The sequence below is a fragment of the Notolabrus celidotus genome, unplaced genomic scaffold (assembly GCF_009762535.1).
Source record: "Notolabrus celidotus isolate fNotCel1 unplaced genomic scaffold, fNotCel1.pri scaffold_243_arrow_ctg1, whole genome shotgun sequence".
Classification (NCBI taxonomy): domain Eukaryota; kingdom Metazoa; phylum Chordata; class Actinopteri; order Labriformes; family Labridae; genus Notolabrus; species Notolabrus celidotus.
In genome coordinates, this window is record NW_023260088.1 from 14547 (window position 1) to 37047 (window position 22501).

Sequence of the window (22501 nt, forward strand, 5' to 3'; positions counted from 1 at the left end):
CCTCGGACGCCCTCGGTGAACCAACGCACGCAACACCAAGTTCATCTGAGGACGGCGTCAGGTCTTTATTCACAATCAAGGAAGGGTAGAGAAAGAGAGGAACCTACGGGACAAGGGAGCTCAGGGACTCCAGGAAGGTCTATGGTTAGTAACTTTAATGGGACAGGAAGAGTTAAAGTGAGAGACAGGCAGAGAGAGAGGAGAGAGAGGGAAAGACAGGATCCCAGTGTGTCAGTCTAAGCCTATAGCAGCAGAACTAAGACCTGGTCCAAGCCTGATCCAGCTCTAACTATAAGCTTTATCAAAAAGGAAAGTTTGAAGCCTACTCTTAAAAGTAGAGAGGGGGTCTGCCTCCCAGACCCTGACTGGTAGATGATTCCAAAGGAGAGGGGCCTGAGAACTGAAGGCTCTACCTCCCATACTACTTTTAGAGACTTTAGGTATGAGGAGCAGGCCTGCATGTTGGGAGGAGTAATCGTTTTAAATATTTTATTATTGCTCTTTTGTAAAACATGGATATTACAGAAAGCTTTGATATTTTTTATTTGAGAGAACAGAATTAATTCATCCACCATGTGATGAACCAGGTTCAGTCCTCCAGAGCCACGCTGGCTGTGAGCAGGTTTGAGTCCTCAGTAGGACCGTCCCCGGTCTCCAGAGCTCTCCGTACGTTCTGCCAGAAGACTCCCGTGTGTTTGCCGGCTTTCGGCCAGCTCAGGTAGGTGCGCTTCTTCACCAGCTTCCTCATGCGGTAGTACGGAGACAGATGCTGGTCCGGGATCTCCTCCAGGAACAGCAGGATCAAGACGTCCTTCTGCTCGTCAAAGAGACGGAAGCTGCAACGAGACACAGGACAGCACAGGATGGAGGGTGAGGACGAGTCAGGGGACCGAATGAGTCCAGGATGCTGAGGGGTTAAGGTGGGAGGTTTGGATGTTTGTGAGGACCACAGACTGTATAAAACTTGGACGTTGTCTCTGTGACGGCATGATTTGAAGCCCGTCGTCAGCGTATTGGAGATGCTGACTCAATCTAGCTTTCAGTCGACCGAACAAGACGCCAAGAGAAAAGAAATTAAAGAAAGATAGACTCATGAGAAGCAGCGCCCCCACCTGGCCATCTGGAACTCTCTGGAGCACCACTCGCTCTGCAGGTAGCTCCGACTGATCACACAGATGGTCTTCCTGCTGCTGTAGATGGCGTCCATGATGTTCTCTATGATGGGTTTACCTGCAGACACAACCATGATGGATCAACGTGGAGTCAGGAAAGGATGAAGAAACATGGAACAAAGAGAGAAAGGAAGAAAGGAAGAAAGGAAGAAAGGAAGAAGGAAAGAAGGAATGAAAGAAAGAAAGAGATGAAGGAAGAAAGAAGGAAGGAATGAGAGGAAAAATGAATAAGAGAGAAACAAAGAAAAAAAGAAAGAAGGAATGAAAGAAAGACTAAAAGAAAGAAGAAAGGAAAAATTAAAGAAAGAAAGAATGAATGAATGAATGAAAGAATGAAAGAAAGAAAGAAAGAAAGAAAGAGAGAAAGATGGTCTTCCTGCTGCTGTGGGTGGCGTCCATGATGTTCTCTATGATGGGTTTACCTGCAGACACAACCATGATGGATCAAGTCAGCAATTTAAAGGATGAAGAAACATAGATAGAACAAAGAGAGAAAGAAAGGAAGAAAGAAAGAAAGAACCATGACACCATGACACCATGATGGATCAACGTGATGTCGTGTGGCGGTCTTATAAACATGTTAACATGTAACTGATAAAGAAGGAGCCCTTCTCTTAAAGACTCTGACCCTCTGAGACCTGTTTGTTTCTCACATTTAACCCACTGAACCGAGCGTGAACACAACACTCGCTAACGAATAAGGGAAGTGAAACTCTTCAAGCAGCGACACTCCTCCAAAATACTCCAAATGTCACGATCACTTCTGGTCAGGCTCTAATCGAAGAAAAGAAGAGGGCAAAGAAATGCAAAGAATAGAAGAGGGAGAAGAAAAGAGGACGTAGCTGGTGGGCGTCCTGGTTAGTGCCTTGATGCATCCCTCATAAACGTCTTTAGACCATCATTAAATATCTGATGAGGATATTTTGAAATCTTAATAAAAACTAAACTAGTTTGCATTCCCAGGAACTCCCTCTGTGTTTCAACAGCTGTGTAAACTCCACAAACACTGACACGTTCAGCTGAAGGTCTCCAGTTTACAGGGTCACTTTTAAAACCGGAACACCGGGAGCTGACAGAGACGCATCATCTAAAGATGTTTATGAGGGATGCATCCGGCTGAGTCTCCAGTTAACAGGGTCGCTGTTTAAACCAGAACACCGGCCGATCTCTGCGATCACGGCTTTTTGAGTTCAAAAGGATTTTAAAGCTGTGTTGAAACGTCTTTGCTACTCGCGCTTATCTCCTCTCACGTGTTGATTCAGTGAATCCATCTGTGATGAAATATAGCACCATCTAATACAGCGCCATTTTTTTTTTTGTCAAAAATTATTGTCAAATTTTTTTTTGTCAAAATTTTTTGTCAAATTTTTTTTGTCAAATTTTTTTTTGTAAAAAATTTTTTTTGTCAATTTTTTTTTCAAATAAAAAATAAATAAATACAAAATTTTTTTGCAAAATTTTTTTTCTTGGCAAATATTTTCCAAAAATCATTCACAGTCATTGTTTTTTCCATCTGTGATGAATGGCATTCCTCTTTGTGTTACTGCCCTCTACTGGTCTGGTGGTGCAGTGCATTTACTTTTTTCCTCATTACGTCACTGGCCTGATTTACACAATCTACCCGGGACTTCAGCCCGCGGTCGAAACACAGACAACAATGGGGGACAAGGAACTTTTTAGTTCAGGGGGAAGTAGTTCTGGGGGCTTAAAGACCCCGGGACTCGGATGCAGGAAGTGTTTACCTGGTTGGAAGTCTCTGTGATGCAGACAGAGTCTCCAGCCCTGCTCTCCCTCCAGCACAGGCAGCATCTCTCCGTAGACCCAGGCCTCGTCGTGGACGTTGAAGGAGACGAAGGCGTCGTAGGCGAGGTGAGGAGCTCCCTGCCTCCTCTTCCTGCTGTCGTAAAGGAAAGCCATGAGGAGGTAGAAGGCGTAGAGGATCTGCCACCTCAGGAAGTGGAAGATAAAAGACGTGAGGAGAGTCAGCACGACCAGACAAGAGCTGGAGACAAAGCAGAGGAAGTCCACGTCCATCTTACAGGACCGGACATCAAAGTCCAGCAGCTTGGTTCCCTGTGTACCCAGAGGAAAGTAACAGGTGTACTGGTGACCGTGAACCACCTGAGTCTGGTTGCTGGTCTTCACCCACTTGATGAAGCCGATGTTGAGGCAGTCACAGGTGAAAGGGTTCCCTGAAAGGTCCAGGTATGTCAGCGCAGGGAGAGACCGGAGCAGCGTCTTGTTGATCACCGTCAGCTGGTTGTCTCTCAGGCTCAACCAGCGGAGCGCGGACAGGATGGCCCGTGTTAGGAAATCCAAAGACCTGAGCATATTCTGGGACAGATCCAGAGTCTGCAGGTTTGGTAGTGGCTGCAGCAGCTCAGGTTTTGGATCTGAGACGTTGCTGCTAGTGATCTGAAGACTCGTCAGGTGAGGGGTGTAGGAAAATGTGTCGGGGTGTGGCGTCCCAGGGAAAAACCTCAGAGCTGCGAAGTTCTGTAAGTGACGTAGACCGCTGAGGAGGTTTGGTAGGATGGTGATGGTGAACTTGTTGCTGTTGTAGATCTTGAGGTTCTCCAGAAAGGGCAGGTCGGAGAAAGGGGGGTCAGGGTCTATCTGTTGCTCCAGGCTGTTGAAAACGGGGAGGAAGAGCGTGAGGCGTGTTAGGTTTGGCATTCCTCTGAACATGTCTCTTTTCAGAGTGTAAGGGGTCAGAACCAGAGTCTTCAGATCATGCAGTCCATAGAAGGTCTCGTTCTCCACTCCACAGATCTCGGTGGATTCTAAGTCCAAAGAGAAGAGGTACGGGAGTCCTCTGAAGCTGTGTTTCTCCACGGACCGTAATGAATTCATGCCCATGTAGAGGATCCGGAGGTTACCCAGACTGACTTTGAAGGTGTCCTGCAGAGCGTACACCGGGTTGGACCGAAGATTCAGATGCAGCAGCTCCTTCAAGTCTTCAAAAGCACAACCTCTGAGGATCGAGATCCGGTTCTTCTGAAGGTACAGGTGCCGCAGCGCCGTCAGGTTCTGGAAGTCCGAGCAGTGTAGCTCTCTGATGTCATTGGAGCTTAGACCGAGGACTTTAAGAGTGGAGAGGCCTCTGACGGCGAGCGGCACTTTGGGTAGGAAGTTGTAGTCCAGACTTATTGACCTGAGTCGCTTCAGCGGCCTGAGCGAATCCTCCGAAAGGTCGACCATGACGTTCCCGGATAACGTTAGCTCAGTGATTTCAGAGCAGGGCTGCAGCAGCGTGTCGTTCAAGACGTGGATGTCGTTGGAAGTCAGATCCAGGTTTTCTAAAGCAGGCATCCGGCACGCCTCTTTGAGGAGACCCCCATAGATCCACTCGGTCATACCGGCCAGCATGAGGTACCGCACGGCGAAGGCGCTCTGCAGAATCACTCTGTACGTCTCAAAGCTGACCACGGTGCCGTATAAATACAAACTCCTCAAGCTCCTCAGGAAGACCCGGTCCCTTACCTTCCACTCCAGGCCGCCCGTGCTGTAGGACACATCCAGAGACTCCAGGCGAGGGAGGATGTCTCTCGTGACGCCGAACCTTTTCAGCGGATTCCCGTTGAACCAGAGAGTTCTGAGGTTGGACGCGTTCAGAGGCGGGTTGTCGAACTGGAACGAGGCGAAGCGGTTGAATCCCGCCTTGAGTTCGGTGATGAGTGGAAGCTGTAGAATAGACGCTATAATACTGAGCTGATGAAGACCGTTGGAGCACAGGTTCACGGTCTTTAACCGGGGGAGGGGCTGAAAGACCAGAGGGGAGATGTACGTGAGTCGGTTTTTCTCCACAGACAGATCCTCTAACAGGTTCAGTCCTTGAAACACGTCATCCGTCAGGTTCTGAAGAGAATTAGCGCCCAAATCAAGTCTTCTTAACGACACCAAGTCTTCAAACACCCGGTCCTCTAAGTGAGAGAGACGGTTGAATTGCAGCTGTAAAGAACCGAGCTTAGATAACCGGCTGAATCCGGTCCTGTTGACCGTGGAAATGTTGTTGGAGTTTAAATCTAGAGATGTCGCATTTTTAGGGACGTCATCCGGGACGGCGGAGAGGTCACGGTCTGCACACGTCACCGAAATAACCTGCAGGTTTAGAGAGTACTCCACCACGCAGGTCTTCAGAGAGTAAGGCCGAGAGGGAGGGAAGAGGAGGAGGAGGAGACACAGGAGGGAGGTGGAGGAAGAGAGGGGGCGAGGTGTCATGGTGATCCTGAAGGTTCAGCCCAGCTGGAGTCCACCGCTGTGACTTCCTGTGGAGGGGACATGAGTGAGGGTCAACCGCTGATCAGCAGACCCCTTCAAAGAAAGAAAGAAAAAAAGAAAGAAAGAAAGAAAGAAGGAAAGAAAGAAGGAAAGAAAGAAAGAAGGAAAGAAAGAAAAAAGGATAGTCTCTAAAAGTAGTTTGGGAGGTAGAGCCTTCAGTTATCAGGCCCCTCTCCTTTGGAATCATCTACCAGTCAGGGTCCGGGAGGCAGACCCCCTCTCTACTTTTAAGAGTAGGCTTCAAACTTTCCTTTTTGATAAAGCTTATAGTTAGAGCTGGATCAGGCTTGGACCAGGTCTTAGTTATGCTGCTATAGGCTTAGACTGACACACTGGGATCCTGTCTTTCCCTCTCTCTCCTCTCTCTGCCTGTCTCTCACTTTAACTCTTCCTGTCCCATTAAAGTTACTAACCATAGACCGACCTGGAGTCCCTGAGCTCCCTTGTCTCGTAGGTTCCTCTGGATCTCTGCTGCTGTGGACGTGGTCCAGACTCCAGCTGCTACAACTACTACTATCCGTCTCCCCACTATCATCTCTCTCTCTCTCTTCATCTCCCTCTATCCCTCTCTCCAACACGGTCTCAGATTCAGATGTGTGTCTAACATGAGTCTGGTCCTGCTGGAGGTTTCTGCCTGTTAAAGGAAGTTTGTCCTTGCCACTGTAACTTGCTAAATGCTGCAAAGTGCTCTGCTCATGGTGGATTAAGATGAGATCAGACTGAGTCCTGTCTGGAAGAAGGGACTGGATCTGATCCTGGTCTTGATGTTGAGGTAAGCACAGCGTGTAGTAATGCTATTAAAACCAGGCAGCTCCCCATGAAGTGCAACTTCACATGTTTCATTAATTCAGAAAAATAGCAGATTGATATTTCTTTAGTAAAACACGGTTCAGAACTCTTCAGCACATACAAACATATTTAAATATATAACATAGACTCTGTAAAGACATGGTCTCTACTCACCGCTCTGTGTCCACAGACTGCAGGACTCTGCTTCCTTCAGCGCCCTTCACTGAGGAACTGAGAAGCTGATAACCATCTTTCTGACACCAGCATGCAGCGAGACCTCGAGACCTCGAGACCTCGAGACCTCGAGACCTCGAGACCTCGGGCGCTGAGAAACAGGAAGAGGCGTGAGGAGGGGCAGCGTTGTTTCCAGGAGTTAAATTTACAGACGTCTCAAATCACAATCCATGTTCAAAATTAAAACCGTCCTGAAATAAACACCTTTCTGAGAAACACGACACGGTAGGTCTCAGCAGATGTGTGTCTAACATGAGTCTGGTCCTGCTGGAGGTTTCTGCCTGTTGATGGAAGTTTGTCCTTGCCACTGTAACTTGAGGTCACAGACCGGACAGATTCAGGGTGTAATAATTCACACATTTTAAGCCATCCAGCTCTTATACAATATTTAACATACTGACTGTGTTTTTCAAAATAAAAGCTTGTGACTAGAAGCTTTGGACTGATTCGGAACTGACTTTAATTACTTGTTTATGAATTTATCTCTTTATTTATTTATATATTTATTTATGTATTTTTATTTCTACATATACATATATCTTTATTTATTTATTGATCTCTATATATTTGTTATACATTTATCACTATTTATTCCTTTATGTATTAAAGTCTTCATTTATTACTTATTTATATATATTTATCTCTTTATTTGATTATTGATGAATTTATGTCTTCATTGATTTATGTATGTATATATCTTTATTTAAATATGTATATATTAACCTCTATTTCTTTTTTCTTTCTTTTTGTAGTATTTCTATATATAAATACATATTCACAGTATATATATATATTTAGATATCTATTTATTTATCTCTATCAATGTATGTATTTATATATGTATTAATGTATTTATTTACGTCTTTATATATGTATGTTTTTATTATATATTTATTTATATATATATATATATATATATTTGTCTCTTTATTGGTGTATTTATTTAGATATTTATTAATGTATTTATATCTTTATTTTTGCATGTATGTATTTATCTCCATTTATTATTTAATTTGTATGTATTTATATAAAAAATATATATGTTTAAATATGTATTTATTTAGAGATTTAGATCTTTATTTTATATGTATTTATTTATAGATTAATTTCCTTGTTTATTGTATTTTTTTAGTAGTTTTATTGTCCTCTTCTCTTTTTAATAAATCTCTACTTGTCTTTATTAATATGACTAATAAGGTCATAGTCTCTTCCTGCTGTAGAGATAAAGTCTGAATGATAGAATGTCCCACCTCCAGTCTGTGTGTAATGTCTGCTCCTGAACACTAGAGGGAGCCAGAGTTCAGAGAACTCATGAAGTCTGCTGCAGGGCAGTCAGAAACCTGCCTCGGTTATTTGTGATGCTTTTAAAATCCTGATAGATGAAATGTTTTAAATCCAGGGTTTGATCTCTGATCAGTCTTCAGTCACACCCAGCCGTCTGAGAGTAAACCTCAGATATCTGTGAGTCGTCTCAGAGTCGTCTCCGTCAGACCGCAGACACCGTCAGACACCGTCAGACGCCGTCAGAGTGTCGTCTCCATGTTTAAACATTTTAAACTCCAGTTTGAATTCTGTTTTTAAAAGCATGTTGAGTTAATGTGACCCTGAGTGATAAAACTGTCTGAACAATCAGAGTCTGCAGCCGGCACTCAGAGGGTTAATCCTCCAACTTTAATTCTCAGGTTTAGGATTATGGGATTATTTTCCTGGTGGCTTAATGCAGGGTGAGAAATAATAATAAAAATAATACATTTTTCATGAGCATTATATTTAACATTCTGCACACCAGAAGGAGAAGCTGCAGGAAAACAAACCTCTCTCTCTCTCTCTCTCTCTCTCTCTCTCTCTCTGTCTCTCTCTGTCTCTCTCTCTCTCTCTCTCTCTCTCTCTCTCTCTCTCTGTCTCTCTCTCTCTCTCTCTCCCTCTCTCTCTCTCTCTCTCTCTCTCTCTCTCTCTCTCTCTCTCTCTCTCTCTCTCTCTCTCTCTCTCTCTCTCTCTCTCTCATATCTCTGTGTCACGTGACATCACGGCGTGTTTATACATCAATCATCAGGACTGTAACACTAACACATGAACTGTGACATGCATGTTTGTGTTCATGTGTATCAGCTGGATCGGGAGCCTGGATCAGGAGCCTGAATCAGGAGCCTGGATCGGGAGCCTGGATCGGGAGCCTGGATCAGGAGCCTTGATCGGGAGCCTGGATCGGGAGCCTTGATCAGGAGCCTGGATCAGGAGCCTGGATCAGGAGCCTTGATCAGGAGCCTTGATCAGGAGCCTTGATCAGGAGCCTGGATCGGGAGCCTGGATCAGGAGCCTGGATCAGGAGCCTTGATCAGGAGCCTTGATCAGGAACCTGGATCAGGAGCCTTGATCAGGAGCCTGGATCAGGAGCCTGATCAGGAGCCTGGATCAGGAGCCTGGATCAGGGTTTTACATATCTTAACATTCCCTCCCTTTCTTGTGTTTCTATCTGCAACGTTTTTAAATGTGTGTGATGTGACTACAGGTAGCTGGTCCTTTCTCCTCCTCCGTGTCCAGGTGAAGCTCCTGATTGGTCGATGATTTGTCACACCAGGTCACCTTGGGTCTTTAAAAGCCAGAGTCCTGCCTAGCTGCCTCTCGCAGGGCCGCCTTATATCGTGTTGACACCGAGCAGCAGCCTCCGGTCTTTAGAAATGAAGCTGATGCTGACGTATTAAAAACTGCAGTTCCTTCAGCGTCCACTTGAGGCTGGCTGAAAAAGTCCCGCCTGATGAATTCAATGAATAAACATGTCTTTGTTCAGTTACGGGTAGCTGCACACGTCGTTTGTTTAAAGTCTTTGGGGCGTTTGGAATTCTCCTCGATGATGCCGCCAGATGAACTTTGACCCCTGGCTCTGGCCTCACTTGGCACGGGCTCAATGCTATCATTAGCTTCTGTTGGGTGGTAGCTAATGTGTGTGTCTCTGTGGTTGTGAGGGGAGCTGTGTGATGATAATGAAACCAGGTGTCCAGAGAATAACAGGGCGGGGAGTTTGGATGAACAGAGAGATACTGAGTGTGTAAATAACAGAAACAGGAGCAGAGCCGCTCAAACAGGAAACTCAAACAGCCCTGCAGAGGGAGAGTGCTGACTCGCCTGGTTTTACTTTGATTAAAGTCAGTGTGTGTGTGTGTGTGTGTGTGTGTGTGTGTGTGTGTGTGTGTGTGTCAGTCCTACCTTATCTAACACCTGTGTAAATGCATGAGGCCTGTGAAGCGGCGCAGATGCCTGAGGGCGAAGCATTTTAATGAAGGAGACGAAACTCGGAGGAGACCTGAGCAGGTTTCTGATTAGGACCGGAGCGGGGGAGGAGCGGAGTTCGACTGTCCTACAGTCAGACCAACACTTCCCATGGTGCACTGCTTTGAGGGGGCAGCTTTACCATCTGCCTGTTTCCCCTCAGTCACGATAATGAGTCCTTTAGTTTGGTGAGATCCCGACCTGTCCTCTAGCACCACCTGGAGGAACTTATTTCAGGGGCAGCATCTTCATCGGATCCTTACGATCAACCACAAACTGTTTGTAAGAACTCAGTGTACGGTCTTGATTTTAAAAGAGAGAGATGTTTCTGTTGGGCCAGCAGGGGGCGCCTCTGCTGTTTGCAGCATAATCATAGAAAGTTAGCCTCCTCCTCCGCTGATTTATTCCTTTGATGACATCATGTTCCTTTGATGACATTCTATTCCTTTGATGACATTCTATTCCTTTGATGACATTCTATTCCTTTGATGACATCATATTCCTTTGATGACATCATGTTCCTTTGATGACATTCTATTCCTTTGATGACATTCTATTCCTTTGATGACATTCTATTCCTTTGATGAAGTTCTATTCCTTTGATGACATTCTATTCCTTAGATGACATTCTATTCCTTTGATGAAGTTCTATTCCTTTGATGACATTCTATTCCTTTGATGACATCATATTCCTTTGATGACATTCTATTCCTTTGATGACATTCTATTCCTTTGATGACATCATATTCCTTTGATGACATCATGTTCCTTTGATGACATCATGTTCCTTTGATGACATTCTATTCCTTAGATGACATCATATTCCTTTGATGACATCATATTCCTTTGATGACATCATATTCCTTTGATGACATCATGTTCCTTTGATGATGCTCTATTCCTTTGATGATGTTCAATTATTAAACGATGGTCACATTCAGAGTCACAGGGAGCTGGAAGAGGGGGAGGAGTCAGGGCGGGGCTGCCTGGTACAGACAGGTGGTTCCAGCCTGAGCTCAAGTCTTAAGCTTGCTGGTCTATAAGTCAGATCCTGCAGACGCTGCAGCTACGTTCACGGTCTATTTATTTGAACTTATTTGGATGAGTTACTAAAAGGATTCAGAGATCAGCGAGGGTGGAGGATCAGAGGAGGATCAGCGTCTTTGATAAAGTCTGTTTCATCACTTTGCTCTCGAGGCCCCGAAGCTGTTCTTCATTTATTGATGAGGCGGTTGATCAATACGTCTTGTAGAGACAAACGATGACAGCGTGGCGTGGAAGTGTTGGCTGTTTCATAAGGGACGTGCTCTGAGGGGCTGCAGGCCCACTGCTGCTGATTAATTGATCAAATATCTCTAATCAATGGAGCGTGATCCCTCAGGTATCACTCTGCTGCAGTGAGGAGAGAGAGCCCGTCACAGCAGGTTTAGATTATCCACACTGATGGATCACACACTGAGGACAGAGATCACATGAACACAGACGTTAAATCAGTCAATGTTTAATAAATTCAATGTTTGTTTATTTGTTCCATAAATTAGAGCTGAACTAACGTGGGATCATATTACATATTCTGACTCTTATCTGCACAGCGAGCAAATATTTTAGATTTCATGTAAATGTGAGAATTTAATTTCATGACGATGAAAACATCATTTTATTTACTTAACTTTATTTATAAAGCACCTTTCATAGGTAAAGGCATGCTGCCAGGAGAGCTCCACAACACGAGGGAGATAGATGAGAAACACATTAAATAATAATGATAAAAATTATAATAATGATAATGATGTTATATATAATGATAATAATAATGACAATAATTAGAAGAAGAAAATAATAATAAATAAATAAAACAAATATACAATTAAAAATAAGAATAAGTCTGATAATAATAAAAGTTATTATTATATACATTCTAATTTCTTTCTCATAATAATAATAATAATGATAATAATGATGGTAATAATTATAACAAAAAACAACTAATAAAAATGTGAGAATTGAACTTGAATAAATTCAATTGTTAACAAATAATAAAGTTAATAATTTAAAAAAGTAGTTTTATTAGTGTTAAAAATATCAGCTTCATTGTATCCAGTCTGTTCAGTTTATTCAAATTTTCATTAAAGTAGTTTTTGGTCTTTTTCTCAGAATGAGTCTGGAAGGTTCGCCTCATGTTAGGATCTTTGATACAGCCCGGTCCTCACAGTCCTGGAGGCTGGATTTTAAAGTGATTTATTTAAAGTAGAATAAATCCTCTCTTCTGTTCGTGAGGAGCAGAAACATGGATCAGTTTTCTTCAGGCTTCAGCTGCTGGATGATTAATCCTCTGACCATGAGCTTCAGATTCAGTCCTCAGATTTTCCTGCTGAAGGAGACAAACAGGTGAAAATGAAATCTGAGATGTTGGTTTTATTAATGTGCTCCGTTCTCTTCTCTGCGTGACATTATTTAACAGTTTAAAGAGGGTCAGCTGGTACCTGGATCCACGCAGGTGTAGGAGTACTTCAGGTACTTCTTGGTCCCAGGACAGGGGTTAGAGAAGATCTGGTTTGAGGCTCGGACAGAACAAACATGTCTGCCATCACACCTGAAATAAAAACACACCTCAGCTGACTCACATCTTATTATAATATTTAATATGTGACATGTTTATATGTTTACATGTTTACACGTCACATGACCGCCCTCACCTGTCGGCCATCACCTGCAGAGTGTTAGAGAGGCGACAGGAGGTGCTGGGCGGCTGACTGCGGGGGGCGCGGTACCGACACAGCCGGGTACTGGTCCTGCCGTAGTTCGCCATCAACACCTTGATCACCTGATCACCTGAGGAAGAACAACAACAGACAATGTGCAACATTACCCCCTAAAAATATTAAATAATATTAATAATATTAAAAATATATATAATCATAAAAGTATTATTATTCAAATATAAATATAATGGTCATCATAAGAATGATAAATATAAGAAATATGAATATAATATTTTTAATGATGATGATAATAATAAAAAACATTATAATAATTATAATTGTACAAATAAAATAATAATAGTTAATAACAATAATTAATGAAATAATAGTGAGACAATAAAAATGATAATAACAATGATTATTATTATCATTGATGTGAAATATAAAAAATAAAAGTCGTATTATTACTATAATATTAACCTCCTTCATTCCCAGTGCTTCTGTATATACTTAATTATTATTTTATTTTATTCTATTTTATTTTAGCTTTATTTAATTTAATTTTATTCTTATTAAAATCTTATTTTATTCCTTCTTCCTTTAATATTTTGACTTTCCGAAACACTGTTTATTTTAATTATATCAACGATAGCAATAATAACAATAAATGTAATAATGAGAATTATGATAATAAGGAGAAAAAAAATAAATAAATAATAATGATAAAAATAAAAATGATAATACAAATTATTTGTATCATTATTTCTATAAAATAATAATAATAGTCACATTATTATTTTAATAATAATAATAATAATTAGAATAATAATTATAATAATGAGAATTCTGATAATAAGGAGAAAAAAATTATAATAATCATTGTTATTAGTATTTTATTTTTGTTGTAAATAATAATAGAATAAATAAAAACCCACCACAGTAAAGAGTCGCCCTCCGTCTCTGACACACATAATGGATTCCTAAAACAAAAATAATACATTTAGAACATTTTTAATACTTTTTAAAATGAATTATCAACACACACACACACACACACACACACACACACACACACACACACACACACACACACACACACACACGCACACGCAGTAATCTACAGGTACATACTCCCAGCCTCACAGGTGTATGTGGTCTCCATCCAGACACACCTGGTCAAGCAGGGTCGAGCTGCGTGACACGAATCCATGGGAACCCAACACCCGTGGCGTCCATCACACCTGACAGGAAGTAGAGACGCGTCATGCAAACATCACGCACCTTCATACCGAGCTGAGATAGACGATAACGCTACACGCTGAAATCTGTAGGGAGAGAGGTTCACCTCTTCCTCATGATGTGAAGGACCGGGGTGGAGGAGCAAACCTGAGCCTGACGGAGGTCTGGACGACCACCGTCCACACAAACCTCCGCCTCTCTGTGACTCACCTCCACGCTCTGCACCAGGATCAGACCGCCATCTGAAGAGGAGAGGAGACACAGGAAGTCAGAGATCAGGCCACACAGAGGACTTCAACAGACCTTATAACAGTCAGTAAGGGTGTCCTTTAACAGACCTTATAACAGTCATTAAGGGTGTCCTTTAACAGTCCTTATAACAGTCATTAAGGGTGTCCTTTAACAGACCTTATAACAGTCATTAAGGGTGTCCTTTAACAGTCCTTATAACAGTCATTAAGGGTGTCCTTTAACAGACCTTATAACAGTCATTAAGGGTGTCCTTTAACAGACCTTATAACAGTCATTAAGGGTGTCCTTTAACAGTCCTTATAACAGTCATTAAGGGTGTCCTTTAACAGACCTTATAACAGTCATTAAGGGTGTCCTTTAACAGACCTTATAACAGTCATTAAGGGTGTCCTTTAACAGACCTTATAACAGTCAGTAAGGGTGTCCTTTAACAGACCTTATAACAGTCATTAAGAGTGTCCTTTAACAGACCTTATAACAGTCAGTAAGGGTGTCCTTTAACAGACCTTATAACAGTCAGTAAGGGTGTCCTTTAACAGACCTTATAACAGTCAGTAAGGGTGTCCTTTAACAGACCTTATAACAGTCATTAAGAGTGTCCTTTAACAGACCTTATAACAGTCAGTAAGGGTGTCCTTTAACAGACCTTATAACAGTCATTAAGGGTGTCCTTTAACAGACCTTATAACAGTCAGTAAGGGTGTCCTTTAACAGACCTTATAACAGTCATTAAGAGTGTCCTTTAACAGACCTTATAACAGTCAGTAAGGGTGTCCTTTAACAGACCTTATAACAGTCAGTAAGGGTGTCCTTTAACAGACCTTATAACAGTCAGTAAGGGTGTCCTTTAACAGACCTTATAACAGTCAGTAAGGGTGTCCTTTAACAGTCCTTATAACAGTCAGTAAGGGTGTCCTTTAACAGTCCTTATAACAGTCATTAAGGGTGTCCTTTAACAGACCTTATAACAGTCATTAAGGGTGTCCTTTAACAGACCTTATAACAGTCATTAAAGGGGTCCTTTAACAGACCTTATAACAGTCATTAAGGGTGTCCTTTAACAGTCCTTATAACAGTCATTAAGGGTGTCCTTTAACAGACCTTATAACAGTCAGTAAGGGTGTCCTTTAACAGTCCTTATAACAGTCATTAAGGGTGTCCTTTAACAGTCCTTATAACAGTCATTAAGGGTGTCCTTTAACAGTCCTTATAACAGTCAGTAAGGGGGTCCTTTAACAGTCCTTATAACAGTCATTAAGGGTGTCCTTTAACAGACCTTATAACAGTCAGTAAGGGTGTCCTTTAACAGTCCTTATAACAGTCATTAAGGGTGTCCTTTAACAGACCTTATAACAGTCATTAAGGGTGTCCTTTAACAGACCTTATAACAGTCAGTAAGGGTGTCCTTTAACAGACCTTATAACAGTCATTAAGGGTGTCCTTTAACAGACCTTATAACAGTCAGTAAGGGTGTCCTTTAACAGACCTTATAACAGTCAGTAAGGGTGTCCTTTAACAGTCCTTATAACAGTCATTAAGGGTGTCCTTTAACAGACCTTATAACAGTCATTAAGGGGGTCCTTTAACAGTCCTTATAACAGTCAGTAAGGGTGTCCTTTAACAGACCTTATTACAGTCATTAAGGGTGTCCTTTAACAGACCTTATAACAGTCATTAAGGGTGTCCTTTAACAGACCTTATAACAGTCAGTAAGGGTGTCCTTTAACAGTCCTTATAACAGTCATTAAGGGTGTCCTTTAACAGACCTTATAACAGTCATTAAGGGTGTCCTTTAACAGTCCTTATAACAGTCATTAAGGGTGTCCTTTAACAGACCTTATAACAGTCATTAAGGGTGTCCTTTAACAGACCTTATAACAGTCATTAAGGGTGTCCTTTAACAGACCTTATAACAGTCATTAAGGGTGTCCTTTAACAGACCTTATAACAGTCATTAAGGGTGTCCTTTAACAGACCTTATAACAGTCATTAAGGGTGTCCTTTAACAGACCTTATAACAGTCATTAAGGGTGTCCTTTAACAGACCTTATAACAGTCATTAAGGGTGTCCTTTAACAGACCTTATAACAGTCATTAAGGGGGTCCTTTAACAGTCCTTATAACAGTCATTAAGGGTGTCCTTTAACAGACCTTATAACAGTCATTAAGGGTGTCCTTTAACAGACCTTATAACAGTCATTAAGGGTGTCCTTTAACAGTCCTTATAACAGTCATTAAGGCTGTCCTTTAACAGACCTTATAACAGTCAGTAAGGGTGTCCTTTAACAGACCTTATAACAGTCATTAAGGGTGTCCTTTAACAGACCTTATAACAGTCAGTAAGGGTGTCCTTCAACAGACCTTATAACAGTCATTAAGGGTGTCCTTAACAGACCTTATAACAGTCAGTAAGGGTGTCCTTTAACAGACGTTATAACAGTCAGTAAGGGTGTCCTTTAACAGACCTTATAACAGTCATTAAGGGTGTCCTTTAACAGACCTTATAACAGTCATTAAGGGTGTCCTTTAACAGTCCTTATTACAGTCAGTAAGGGTGTCCTTTAACAGTCCTTATAACAGTCAGTAAGGGTGTCCTTTAACAGACCTTATAACAGTCAGTAAGGGTGTCTTTAACAGACCTTATAACAGTCAGTAAGGGTGTCCTTTAACAGACCTTATAACAGTCATTAAGGGTGTCCTTTAACAGTCCTTATTACAGTCAGTAAGGGTGTCCTTTAACAGTCCTTATAACAGTCAGTAAGGGTGTCCTTTAACAGACCTTATAACAGTCAGTAAGGGTGTCCTTTAACAGACCTTATTACAGTCATTAAGGGTGTCCTTTAACAGACCTTATAACAGTCATTAAGGGTGTCCTTTAACAGACCTTATAACAGTCAGTAAGGGTGTCCTTTAACAGTCCTTATAACAGTCATTAAGGGTGTCCTTTAACAGACCTTATAACAGTCATTAAGGGTGTCCTTTAACAGTCCTTATAACAGTCATTAAGGGTGTCCTTTAACAGACCTTATAACAGTCATTAAGGGTGTCCTTTAACAGACCTTATAACAGTCATTAAGGGTGTCCTTTAACAGACCTTATAACAGTCATTAAGGGTGTCCTTTAACAGACCTTATAACAGTCATTAAGGGTGTCCTTTAACAGACCTTATAACAGTCATTAAGGGTGTCCTTTAACAGACCTTATAACAGTCATTAAGGGTGTCCTTTAACAGACGTTATAACAGTCATTAAGGGTGTCCTTTAACAGACCTTATAACAGTCATTAAGGGGGTCCTTTAACAGTCCTTATAACAGTCATTAAGGGTGTCCTTTAACAGACCTTATAACAGTCATTAAGGGTGTCCTTTAACAGACCTTATAACAGTCATTAAGGGTGTCCTTTAACAGTCCTTATAACAGTCATTAAGGCTGTCCTTTAACAGACCTTATAACAGTCAGTAAGGGTGTCCTTTAACAGACCTTATAACAGTCATTAAGGGTGTCCTTTAACAGACCTTATAACAGTCAGTAAGGGTGTCCTTTAACAGACCTTATAACAGTCAGTAAGGGTGTCTTTAACAGACCTTATAACAGTCAGTAAGGGTGTCCTTTAACAGACGTTATAACAGTCAGTAAGGGTGTCCTTTAACAGACCTTATAACAGTCATTAAGGGTGTCCTTTAACAGACCTTATAACAGTCATTAAGGGTGTCCTTTAACAGTCCTTATTACAGTCAGTAAGGGTGTCCTTTAACAGTCCTTATAACAGTCAGTAAGGGTGTCCTTTAACAGACCTTATAACAGTCAGTAAGGGTGTCTTTAACAGACCTTATAACAGTCAGTAAGGGTGTCCTTTAACAGACCTTATAACAGTCATTAAGGGTGTCCTTTAACAGTCCTTATTACAGTCAGTAAGGGTGTCCTTTAACAGTCCTTATAACAGTCAGTAAGGGTGTCCTTTAACAGACCTTATAACAGTCAGTAAGGGTGTCCTTTAACAGACCTTATAACAGTCATTAAGGGTGTCCTTTAACAGACCTTATAACAGTCAGTAAGGGTGTCCTTTAACAGACCTTATAACAGTCAGTAAGGGTGTCTTTAACAGTCCTTATAACAGTCATTAAGGGTGTCCTTTAACAGACCTTATAACAGTCATTAAGGGTGTCCTTTAACAGACCTTATAACAGTCATTAAAGGGGTCCTTTAACAGACCTTATAACAGTCATTAAGGGTGTCCTTTAACAGTCCTTATAACAGTCATTAAGGGTGTCCTTTAACAGACCTTATAACAGTCAGTAAGGGTGTCCTTTAACAGTCCTTATAACAGTCATTAAGGGTGTCCTTTAACAGACCTTATAACAGTCATTAAGGGTGTCCTTTAACAGGCCTTATAACAGTCATTAAGAGTGTCCTTTAACAGGCCTTATAACAGTCAGTAATGGTGTCCTTTAACAGACCTTATAACAGTCAGTAAGGGTGTCCTTTAACAGTCCTTATAACAGTCATTAAGGGTGTCCTTTAACAGTCCTTATAACAGTCAGTAAGGGGGTCCTTTAACAGTCCTTATAACAGTCATTAAGGGTGTCCTTTAACAGACCTTATAACAGTCAGTAAGGGTGTCCTTTAACAGTCCTTATAACAGTCATTAAGGGTGTCCTTTAACAGACCTTATAACAGTCATTAAGGCTGTCCTTTAACAGACCTTATAACAGTCAGTAAGGGTGTCCTTTAACAGACCTTATAACAGTCATTAAGGGTGTCCTTTAACAGACCTTATAACAGTCATTAAGGGTGTCCTTTAACAGACCTTATAACAGTCATTAAGGCTGTCCTTTAACAGACCTTATAACAGTCAGTAAGGGTGTCCTTTAACAGACCTTATAACAGTCATTAAGGCTGTCCTTTAACAGACCTTATAACAGTCAGTAAGGGTGTCCTTTAACAGACCTTATAACAGTCATTAAGGGTGTCCTTTAACAGACCTTATAACAGTCAGTAAGGGTGTCCTTTAACAGACCTTATAACAGTCAGTAAGGGTGTCCTTTAACAGTCCTTATAACAGTCAGTAAGGGTGTCCTTTAACAGACCTTATTACAGTCATTAAGGGTGTCCTTTAACAGACCTTATAACAGTCATTAAGGGTGTCCTTTAACAGACCTTATAACAGTCATTAAGGCTGTCCTTTAACAGACCTTATAACAGTCATTAAGGGTGTCCTTTAACAGACCTTATAACAGTCATTAAGGGTGTCCTTTAACAGACCTTATAACAGTCATTAAGGGTGTCCTTTAACAGACCTTATAACAGTCATTAAGGGTGTCCTTTAACAGACCTTATAACAGTCATTAAGGGTGTCCTTTAACAGACCTTATAACAGTCATTAAGGGTGTCCTTTAACAGACCTTATAACAGTCATTAAGGGTGTCCTTTAACAGACCTTATAACAGTCATTAAGGGGGTCCTTTAACAGTCCTTATAACAGTCATTAAGGGTGTCCTTTAACAGACCTTATAACAGTCATTAAGGGTGTCCTTTAACAGACCTTATAACAGTCAGTAAGGGTGTCCTTTAACAGACCTTATAACAGTCATTAAGGGGGTCCTTTAACAGTCCTTATAACAGTCATTAAGGGTGTCCTTTAACAGACCTTATAACAGTCATTAAGGGTGTCCTTTAACAGACCTTATAACAGTCAGTAAGGGTGTCCTTTAACAGTCCTTATAACAGTCAGTAAGGGTGTCCTTTAACAGTCCTTATAACAGTCATTAAGGGTGTCCTTTAACAGACCTTATAACAGTCAGTAAGGGTGTCCTTTAACAGTCCTTATAACAGTCATTAAGGGTGTCCTTTAACAGTCCTTATAACAGTCATTAAGGGTGTCCTTTAACAGACCTTATAACAGTCATTAAGGGTGTCCTTTAACAGTCCTTATAACAGTCATTAAAGGTGTCCTTTAACAGTCCTTATAACAGTCATTAAGGGTGTCCTTTAACAGACCTTATAACAGTCAGTAAGGGTGTCCTTTAACAGTCCTTATAACAGTCAGTAAGGGTGTCCTTTAACAGTCCTTATAACAGTCATTAAGGGTGTCCTTTAACAGACCTTATAAAAGTCATTAAGGGTGTCCTTTAACAGTCCTTATAACAGTCAGTGAAGGTGTCCTTTAACAGTCCTTATAACAGTCATTAAGAGTGTCCTTTAACAGACCTTATAACAGTCATTAAGGGGGTCCTTTAACAGTCCTTATAACAGTCATTAAGGGGGTCCTTTAACAGTCCTTATAACAGTCAGTAATGGTTTCAGTTCACTGATGAAGACAAATGTGATCCAGGTCCATGTCTTACCGCAGGTCAGCCTCTGAGCCGGGTCCTGAAGGTCACAGGTCAGTGCTTTCTCTGAAATACACATCAGAGGTCAAAGGTCAAAAGGATCGAGGCAGATATCACCCCACTTCCTGTTTGATAACATTAACTGATTGGTCATGTTGGTGGGAGGAGCCAAAGATGTGAGTCAGAGAGGTAACGGCTTTAAAAACAAACATCAGGAGTCACCTGAGGATGGGGGGGGGGGGGGGGGGGGAGCTTTACCTGGTGTGGTGTTTGTGATGCAGCAGAACACTGTGAGCACTGAAAACAAACACACACACATGTCAGAGATACACACACAAACAAACAAACATACACACAAAAACAAACACACACACACACACACACACACACACACACACACACACACACACACACACACACACACACACACACACACACACTGCAGGAACAGGATGTAAAAGGAACTCTACCTAAAGCTCAATCGTTTCAGTCTGTCTTTAATCTGAGTCTGATTCCATCTAACTTTATTTATTTAATATTTAGTTTAAATTAAGTCAATTTTAAATTATATACTGTCTTATTTTAAATTAACACAGACACATATTTATTATTTATGCAGTCATTTTTTAAATGTGTATTTAATTATTAATTCATTGTGGATTATTTCATTATTTATTTAGTTACTAATTTGATCAGACTGATAAGACCACACCTCAAAATGTGTTCCTGCCAATCACAGCTATGATCTGCTTTGGAATTTCAAAATAAAAGCCATTGGAAATTTTGCATATTACAAAGACTTTGGATAAATTCAAAGTAAAATGGTTTCCACTGACTCTTTATACTTCACACAAAAAGTGAACAGCCTCATAATGTAATCCAGCCAATCACAGGTCATTCTGATGTGTCATTTCAAAATAAAAGCAACTTGAAATTAGCAAAAATTGTGATAATTCTGGATATTTTCGATCAGATATGCTAAATTTCCAATGGTTTTATTTTGAAATGACTTAAATCAGATATAGCTGTGATTGGCAGGAACGCATTTTGAGGCGATCTCTTATCAGTCTGAATAAAAACACTTTAGTGGACAGTGCACTTTTATTTTGAAAATCCTTGAAACATCAATTTTCCGGTAGAATCTGCTGTTTGTAAATTTGTTTCAGGACTTGTAAAAGTGTTTAATGTCATTTTGTATTAAAAGTTAAATTTTCGTTTCACTTCCCAGCCAACTGTACGACTAACAACACAAACTACGGCCCACATTAACCCTTTACTTCTCTGTGTGCACTGAATGAAACCTTCCTGCTGCTGGTCTTAAACAGAGGATGAACTCATGGAAACAAAAGAAGGAAACAAAAGAAGGAAACAAAAGAAGTGAACCAAAGAAGGAAACCAAAGAAGGAAACCAAAGAAGTGATACTCACGGAGAACAGAGACGACTTCCTGGAGGAACGCCATTTCTCAGGGTGAATTAAGATCTGATGTCTGGTGTTCATGGGGTTAGAACATTTTACACCTGAAGTAAGAGAGAGAGTCTAACGGATGTGTGTTTGTGTGTGTGTGTGTGTGTGTGTTTGTGTGTGTGTGTGTGTGTGTTGACTCATTGACCCTGGGGGTGTTGGATCAACACACACCACATCCTGCTGTGAGTCCTCCTCCCCTCATGTCTCCGGGGTGTGTGTTCATGTTTCCACCTCTCCTCCTGATCCCTGGTTCCTTCCTCAGGAGAGTGAATCCTCCTCACACAGAACGTTTAGTTCCCCTCAGTGTGCGTCGTGTTCGTCGTGTTCGTCGTGTCGGAGGCTTCAGAGCTTCAGTGGGATTAAACAGCATGTTGCAGTTTGTCACTCCGCCCGTCCGCCATCTGTCAGCCGTCATGTATGATGATGACTCACATGCAGATCATGGCGAGGGCTAATATTAGATTTACAGATTCACACATTCACACATTCACAGATTCACAGAGCAGAGAGAACGTCCAAACTCAATGCTTCAATGTTTTATTCCTCTTCATCGCCCTCTTCATCTTCACCTTCATCTTCCTCTTCATCGTCCTCAGAGGGTTATGAGATACAGGGAGAGGGGGCGGGCCTTACTGTGGCCCAGCACACGCAGGATCGATGTGGACTAATGTGTTCTAGTCCGACCCTGTTTGTGGTCTGAGTGAGGGACTCAATAGTATCTCAAATGTGTCCCGATGGTGCCTGAAGATATCAGGAGATCCATCCATCCAA

At 41.3% G+C, this 22501-nt stretch overlaps 2 protein-coding genes across 2 annotated transcripts; both read right to left on the reverse strand.

Annotated features, from left to right (window-relative positions):
• Positions 1 to 527: 527 nt before the first annotated feature.
• On the reverse strand, positions 528 to 5518 carry LOC117809289 (toll-like receptor 13). The gene is made up of 3 exons (XM_034678853.1): positions 2915 to 5518; positions 1113 to 1230; positions 528 to 836 (listed from the first exon to the last, which is right to left on the reverse strand). Exons 1-3 carry the CDS (start codon positions 5391 to 5393, stop codon positions 590 to 592), a joined length of 2844 nt encoding a protein of 947 aa, XP_034534744.1. The 5' UTR covers positions 5394 to 5518; the 3' UTR covers positions 528 to 589.
• A 6313-nt stretch (positions 5519 to 11831) lies between these two features.
• LOC117809291 (L-rhamnose-binding lectin CSL3-like) lies at positions 11832 to 21795 on the reverse strand. The gene is made up of 9 exons (XM_034678855.1): positions 21692 to 21795; positions 20523 to 20561; positions 20280 to 20330; positions 13791 to 13926; positions 13577 to 13686; positions 13381 to 13425; positions 12440 to 12575; positions 12227 to 12336; positions 11832 to 12114 (listed from the first exon to the last, which is right to left on the reverse strand). The coding sequence occupies exons 1-9, from the start codon at positions 21723 to 21725 to the stop codon at positions 12095 to 12097; spliced, it is 681 nt and encodes a 226-aa protein (XP_034534746.1). The 5' UTR covers positions 21726 to 21795; the 3' UTR covers positions 11832 to 12094.
• Between the last annotated feature and the right edge of the window lie 706 nt (positions 21796 to 22501).

Bases quoted from the DNA above. Each gene is read 5' to 3' on its own strand.
- LOC117809289 (XM_034678853.1), bottom strand. From the start codon at position 5,393: ATGACACCTCGCCCCCTCTCTTCCTCCACCTCCCTCCTGTGTCTCCTC. The intron at 1,231-2,914 runs GTAAACACTTCC...TTGTGTCTGCAG, and splicing joins TCACAGAGACTTCCAACCAG to GTAAACCCATCATAGAGAAC. The intron at 837-1,112 runs GTGGGGGCGCTG...GTCTCGTTGCAG, and splicing joins AGAGAGTTCCAGATGGCCAG to CTTCCGTCTCTTTGACGAGC.
- LOC117809291 (XM_034678855.1), bottom strand. From the start codon at position 21,725: ATGGCGTTCCTCCAGGAAGTCGTCTCTGTTCTCC. The intron at 20,562-21,691 runs GTGAGTATCACT...GTTTGTTTTCAG, and splicing joins GGAAGTCGTCTCTGTTCTCC to TGCTCACAGTGTTCTGCTGC. The intron at 12,576-13,380 runs GTGGGTTTTTAT...GTTCTTCCTCAG, and splicing joins GAGGGCGACTCTTTACTGTG to GTGATCAGGTGATCAAGGTG.